The sequence below is a fragment of the Montipora capricornis genome, chromosome 6 (genome assembly GCF_036669925.1).
Source record: "Montipora capricornis isolate CH-2021 chromosome 6, ASM3666992v2, whole genome shotgun sequence".
Classification (NCBI taxonomy): domain Eukaryota; kingdom Metazoa; phylum Cnidaria; class Anthozoa; order Scleractinia; family Acroporidae; genus Montipora; species Montipora capricornis.
In genome coordinates this window covers 42,017,293-42,024,792 of record NC_090888.1, presented here as the reverse complement: position 1 = coordinate 42,024,792, position 7,500 = coordinate 42,017,293, and the positions used below count along the sequence as shown (strand labels likewise).

Here is a 7,500-nt window from a genome sequence, read left to right as displayed (position 1 = left end):
CAAAATGATCGTGCTGCACGCATTTTTGAACATTGCTGTCCCGTATACTCGTCAAAACTACAACGTGAAATGACTAAATTTAAAGGTTTTACGACAACGTGGACAAACTACAGTGAATCTTTCAGTCTCACTCTTTACTTCAAATCCGTCCGTACCAATCCAGTTTTAGGACATTTCGCCCATAAGATGGAATAATCATGAGATACTTAAAATAGCTCAAACGTATATTTTGAAGGGACATTTTCGTCTCCGTAGCCGTCATGGTTTCTTAAACTCCCGTTTAAGAAATGACGACGGCTACGGCAACTCCACAAAGCAAGAATATGATTGGCTGAAAAAGGAAATTTTTTCGTTCTACACGTGTGGTACGCATTTCAGTGCATTTCTTTGCTGTAGTCAGCAAAAAAACAACGTGAAAATACCAAATTTGATGTTTTGACGAAAACGTGAGCATACAGCAATGAACCACTCATTTAATGTACTCACTTTAAAGGGCCACTGTCATGCTAAATTTGCTGTTTTTAGGTCAAACTGGGTAAAAATCTAAATTAGCACTGAAGCTCACATTCCTGACAACCCGCTGAGAAGATATGCAATGTATTTATGGCACAAAAAGCTATTCATATTTAATTTTTGGCGGCTTTCTGAAGACATAGTCTCCAAGTTTTTTCAAGTTTCAATCCATTTCCATCCTCTCCATCCTTGGCCGTAAACAACAAAGAATAGCTTCAGTTCACTTCAGTGCTTATTGGCAACAAAACTACACCATTATTTTTTGGTCTTCATTGATGTAAAGACGTCGCTTAGTGTTTTGAAGTGTGACACTGCACCTTTAACACCCGTTCGTACCCATGCAGTTACAGGATAGTTCGCCCGTATTGTATTACGCGAACAAGATGGAATAATCGCGAAATACATGCAATAGCGCTAAGTTGTAATCTGAAGTGATGTTTTCGTTGACGCTGGAAGCACTGTGTTACTATTCTGAAGTGGCTGCAAAAAAGTGTATCTCCGAACTTAGCTTTTTTAATTATGCATGTGTCTTGCGTGTTATTTCAGGGATACATTTGCACGTGAAAAGAGGAACCTGGAGTCCACAGTGTTGTCATTACAGAGCAGTTTAGATCTTACTCAAGATAGAATGAACAAGGAAGAAGAGTACAAGGGTGCAACACACGCTGCTCAAAAACAACTCATGAGCGAAAAACGAGAACTACTTGCCAAGTGAGTAGATAGATAGGCAGAAGAATATGGGGTAACGGTATTATTTGAGATCTTCAACCTCCAGAATTACAGTTAGTTTGCTCTTACTTCGGTAATATTTTTTTCCAAATAGATAGGTTGTGGGCTGTTCATGTACACATAAAAACTCAAAGAAATCATCACCGGATGATCTCCCATTTTGCTGTAACGCGCATGGCTGACTATAAAATAGAAATGTAGATGTTTTTCTGACTGATAAGTGATTAACCAAAAGCCATTGTTAAAACTTTTACATGAACTGGTAACAGAAAAGTGAAGTGAGAAAAGGACAATCTCGAACCCAGAGCTCTTCTCAGGACCGAGGGAGAGAAGAGCTCTGTGAAACCCTAAAACAGTGTCTTCTCGTTGGTTTTCGTGAAGAACAATCAAAAGCGTCTCTAATTGGAGTATTCATGCTAGCACGAAGAGTGAGCAGGCGCAGTAGGGTTTAAATAGCCAGTTTTTTACTACAAGAACTCCACGGTGCATGTTCTCCTACATAGAGTTTCCCTGAGCCTTGGGTCGATCCGAGGCTCTGGTGACGAGAATGAGAAAAGGAAAACTCCACAGTAGCAGCATGTTCTCTACCTTGAATTGACGATTATCGTTAATTGTTAATTTGCTTTCAATTTACTATTATCGTTATTTCAGAACACTGAAAGCTTTATATGGATTATGGGAAATGAACATATTTCTTTTAAAAGCGGAACCCTAATGTCTGGACTCGCAAGACTCTTTTAAAAGCGGAACCCTAATGTCTGGACTCGCAAGACTCGAACCTGGGAACGTGTAATTAATAAGCCCCTCACTTAACCACTAGACTACCACATCACTAATTGCGAGGATGTCATTTTTTATTAATGTCAATAATTTTTTCTTCCAAAAGTGCCGCTGTAAACGTGTATTAACAGCCGCTAAGAAGCAAGCTTACACAGTGAAAAATGTCGGTTACCAAACTTCAAGAGAAAGCTAACCATTTTAAAATCAAGCCTTAGACTTAACCATTATTCAGCAATGATTTTATATATATACTAATTAGTTTTGGTAAATAATCGGCACATTTTTAGTCAGTTGATCTTTAGTGGTTAAGTGGATAAAAACAGTTCGAAGTGGGTGCTCCGGGTTCAAATCCTGTCCAGGGGCTGCTTTTACTTTTTTCTTTTTATTTGCTACCACAAGTCCTGGGACAAAGTGTTCTGAAATAACGATAATAGTAAATTGAAAGCAAATGAACAATTAACGATAATCGTCAATTCAAGGTAGAGAACATGTTGACAGTAGACGAACGAAGTAGTTTGGACGTCAACGATCATTAAGTTAATTTAGCAGCTTAAATAAGGACTGCAGCAACTAGATCGTCGCAAAACAATGGCTTTCGTGAGCAAAAAAAGGTCCCCTGTATGTGCGTTTTTACATTCGGTATATTTTCGTTGCGAAAAAAAGTCGGAGAATGACCATGTCCAGGACGTAAACACGTGACGCTGAATTGTCAATTTTCTCTCAGCGCTTATTTCATATTCATACCAATGCAATTTTTGGACAGATGCCAAATATTTTGAATTTGTAACAATAATAACAACACAATAACAACTTCATTTAAGTGTGAATGGATTTAGGACTAGAGCACTAATTGGGGACACTAATGAAATTAACTCATGTCAAATCAAATAGTGGTTTTTGTGTAAAGGGGGAAACCGTAGTACCGGGAGAAAAACCTCTCGGTGCAGAGTAGAGAACAAACAAACTCAACCCACATATGACGCCGAGTCTGGGAATCGAAGCCGGGCCACATTGGTGGGAGGCCAGTGCTCTCACCACTACGCCAATCCCTACTTCCCCTATTTGTAATAAATGTTCGGTGATACCGAAAAGCGAACTTATATTTTAGCGGGAATGACGTCCTATGAGCCGCCGTCGTAATAATTTTGCGATCACTCCCAGGCTCTCGGCTTGGAAAATGTGAGTACACATTCCAAGAATAAAATTGGTGAGAACGGTGTGGATATTTATAGAGAAAATTGAAAATTCATCTTCACATTGTTATGCGGCGTTCTCGCTGCCGTCATTGTCGTCCTCCTTGCGTAAGCTCCGTAATATCTTCATACTGATGACTTGTCTGGACTGCTTCTCTTAACACAAACAGGCTAACAGACAATGAGGAGATCATCCGGGAACATCTCAGGAGCCTACGCCAGAGAGAGGCATCTCTAAATGTACTGGAAAAAGAGAATGCTGAACTTCACGATAAAGTTAATTTTCTTCTTCAAGAAAAGGGGTCTCTCACAAGAGAACTCGAAAGGACCAAGGTCAGTGTTGTCTGAGTCCTTGGACCTTTTCTCTACATACTCAGAAGAAGCCATGCAGTGAATCGTCACACTCCGCCTGATTTGCGGATATAGAGATGTAACAGATATAATTTTACCTACGTCTTTTGCTTTGTTTTTTGTTTGTCGAATTTCATAAGGAATTGTAAGTCACACTACATGTAATACGAAAACATCACAACAGAGAGCTGTTTTGGTGTCGTAAAAAATTAACATTCCTTCACTGGTTTTGTCTTAGGCTGTGCTGTCAAGTCCGTTCACAAGTCCCAAGGCCTCAGGACCTGTAGATTCTCAAGTTCTCAAGAACGCTCTCGCACGACTGAATCAATTGGATACACTAGATAGGTCTTTCTCGTCGCCTTCACCTGACCTATACTCTCCCGAAAATAGGTCTCCTGAAAGAACTTTCCAGAGTAACACACTGAATGGCTCGTTAAGTGGGGCATATCGCCCTGGAGTTATAAATAGCACGGCTCACTAATGAAGAAACAATGCTAAATTGGCACCGAAGGGGATGCTGGGTGTCCACGTTTCGCAAACAAGAACTTCAGAATTTTGACGTTAAGGATGAGAACGATAATCGGTTTTAAGACTTCTTCTTCCTTTTTCGTTGTTTGAAACGACTTCTGTCCGACCAAAATCGAAATAACGCCTACCACTCAGCCTTACGTGACCTGAATTTCATTGGAAAATTTTACCTCGTGTAACGAGACGCAATACAATACAATGCATACTTAATTGACCATTCCCCATAGGGATACTTCGTCTCGAAAGAGCTGTACATCACTCTCTGGTTACATCTTGAGAGGGCCATACATTAACGTTGTCATCATCATGTATATTTATCCACGATGAACGTGAAAGCACAGTGTTTGTGGGTTGGGAAAATGGAGAAAAATACTCAACATTTGAAATCTTTATTTATGTGAGTCACTTATAAGTTGTACAGCTGACTGAGATTTTTTTATAGTATGCAACAGAATCCAAAGAAATTATCGTGGCAAATACAAAAGATTATTAAGTTAAAGAAAAATGTAGGGAATAGCGCCTTGACAATAAGAGTAGTCACTTTTATTAATACTCTTCATCAATAACTTCATTAATAGCATTTCCTCTTAGTTGTCGTGCTAAAGTTTTCTTTCACCCTTTTAGTGTACAATATCGATTTATAAAGGCCCCTCTAAGAGTTATTCCATTCATGATAGTCCGACTAAAAATTTGACTGGAAAAAGTTTAACTGAGTGAAGTATGTCTTGGATGCGGTTTCCCAAACCAATCATTTATCATTATAGTTTATCAGGAATATGTTGAGAAATTTACCACTATCTGAAAGAAAATTAGTATTAATATATTTCCTTTTTATGTTTTTCTATTTAATGTAACAACTTTATACCTAAACAAATATTATCTTTTATCGGCTTTTAACTTATTTGGATTTATTTTTTTACAGTTATCAATGGATGATGCACCAAATAAAAGGGTGATTTTTGACTCGTCTTTTTTTCTTTTGCTCCCATAGCAAATAGATGTTTCTCTTCTACTTTTGTATATTTTCTTCTATTGTACAACAAGATCTCTTCGTCAAATGAAGGATTATCCTTCATTGTTAGTTTGCTCCAGATGAAATATTATCATCTATTTAGATTACTCTGTCCCAGGACTTTAGGTGGCAGTTAAAAAGAAAAAAAGGAGTCCCTGGACAGGATTTGAACGTGGACGACCCACTTGGAAGGAACTGTTTTTATCCACTATTTAGTTGATCTTCAGTGTTATAACCACTAAAGATCAAGTGACCGTAAGAGTGCCGATCATTTACCAAAGCTAATAAGTATATATATAAAATCACTGCTGAATAATGATTAAGTGTAAGGCTTGACTTTACAGTGCAACGCGTCTTAACGTGGCCACCCATCGAACTTTCACATTTGACAACTACATGTGAATTCGTCAACTCAACAACCCATGCAACAGTGTTCGACTTACAACTGTGCCAACTTTGCAAGGAGGTGTGATTGTCAATCAAATTCACACGTTCTGATTGGCAGACAGTTTGTAAAAAACTTTGTTAGGTGGCCGCGGTAAGATGCGTCGCACTGTAATATGGTTAGCTTTCTCTTGAAGGTTGGTAAACGACATTTTTCACTGTGTAAGCTTGCTTTTTAGCTGGTGTTAATACACGTTTACAGCGGCATTTGGAAAAAAATATTTACATAAAAAAAAAAATTCCTCGCAGTTAGTGATGTGGTAGACTAGTGATTAAGGAGAGGGGTTATTAGTCCAGGTTCGAGTTCTGCATGCGAGCCCAGACATTGGATATGTTCATTTACCATGATCCCTTTCAAGCTTTCTGTGTCCGAAATGAACAATAATACTTCACTTGGAGCAAATTGGCAATTAAGAATAATCATTCAGTTGAGGGAGAGACGTGGTTGCGTTTTAAAGAGAACACTTATGACATGCGCATAGTAAAGACGGGGGTGGATTATAAGTTTGTGCAATTTGTGAGCCTGAAGGCTGTCCACGTATCAGTTACCTCATGGGATCCTCCTGGTTACATACATCACGTGACTAGTTTCTGTCTCTCTAGTTTAGTTAGCTGGCTGCGTTCTGAATAATTATTAAACAAACTTGAACTAACTTGCCAAGGCCTTTGTAGCAAACAGCGCAATAGGCTAGTTTCGAATTGTGCAGCCACAAAAGAACAGAGTCGAGGTTCAGGGGAATAATTTGCATTTTCCTTTGTTGTGAACAAAACAAAATGCTAATTATTCCCCTGAACATCGACTCTGTTCTTTTGTTGCTACACAATTCGAAACTAGCCTATTGACAATATTGAAGATTGTGCCATTATCAAATTACAGGAAAATGCGCATGTCCATGTCATAATTGGTTTCCCTGTGTCCCGTCCCACTAATAATTACCCCCGCTTCTTCGCGCCTCTCTTGTGGTTAAAAACGCGGCTTCAGTTCTCAAGCATTTCGTTAGACATACCCGTGCAAAATCATAGACCTTATTCATAAATGGAGGTCAATTTATGACTCTTGTCGAAGTGCAAATTAGCCTACCAAGCCTCGATACCATACAATGAATTGAAAAGAATTCTTGCTCTAAAATGAGGCTTAGTAGGCTAATTTGCACTTGGACAAAAGAATTATAAATGTGTTCGCCATTTATGAACAAGGTCTATATGCCGACAAAAGAGGCACATTTGTCGATCCACTTTAGTGCACAATTTCGACTTTGTTTGCACTTGTCTACGAAGCTAAAGGTTACCATGATGTATATGAGCCAATGAATGAAATCACAAAAGTAGAACGTAATTATGAGCTCTAAACGTCAAATTGGCAGAGCAAGAGTCTTTCATTTGCAAAATCACCGCCACATAACAACTGGGAATGATTTTCCAGCTTCGTAAATGACATTTTGATATAGACTGATATAATTATATTAAAACTGGGTTTGTCACCAGGTGAGCACATTTAAAAAATATTTGAAAAAATACAAACTAGGTTACACTGGTGGTTTAAAAGATGATATATTACAATAAAAAATGTTCCCAACGTTTCGGTCACAAACACGGACCTTCTTCAGGGGAAGTGAAAGAAAAAACCACACAAAAGCACAAATATAAGCAAGACGCTGATTAAAAATTCGAGATAAGTGTCATTTTTTCTTGTTTGCAAGGGTCAAGTGCAAATACTCCTTGGGGAGTAACGCCCCGTCATCTCGGTTGAGAGGGTCTCTCGCGCAATTAATCTCCCAAGCTTCCAAAATCTTCCTTTGGTGCCAATTACTATTAGTCCTGAGAATTGTGGCCTCATCCCATGCGATATCGTGATTGGTATTTGTCACGTGGTCTGCAAGTGCTGATTTTTTGCATTGTCTCCGTGCGACAGCCTTCTGGTGCTCGCCTTTTCTTGTTGAGAATTTTCTT

The 7,500-nt window shown here is 38.7% G+C and overlaps 2 protein-coding genes across 2 annotated transcripts in view; one reads left to right on the top strand and one right to left on the bottom strand.

Moving 5' to 3' along the window:
• LOC138052185 (myosin-11-like) overlaps positions 1-5,770 on the top strand; it is a 40,813-nt gene extending 35,043 nt beyond the window's left edge. Inside the window, exons 20-22 of the mRNA XM_068898565.1 lie at positions 1,060-1,224; positions 3,386-3,548; positions 3,805-5,770. Coding sequence (XP_068754666.1) covers positions 1,060-1,224; positions 3,386-3,548; positions 3,805-4,047 — 571 coding nt within the window. The 3' untranslated portion in view covers positions 4,048-5,770. The remainder of the gene's footprint in view (positions 1-1,059; positions 1,225-3,385; positions 3,549-3,804) is intronic.
• A 1,459-nt stretch (positions 5,771-7,229) lies between these two features.
• LOC138053954 (uncharacterized) overlaps positions 7,230-7,500 on the bottom strand; it is a 1,281-nt gene continuing 1,010 nt past the window's right edge. The window contains exon 1 of the mRNA XM_068900477.1: positions 7,230-7,500. This exon is cut by the window's right edge and continues 1,010 nt beyond it. Coding sequence (XP_068756578.1) covers positions 7,230-7,500 — 271 coding nt within the window.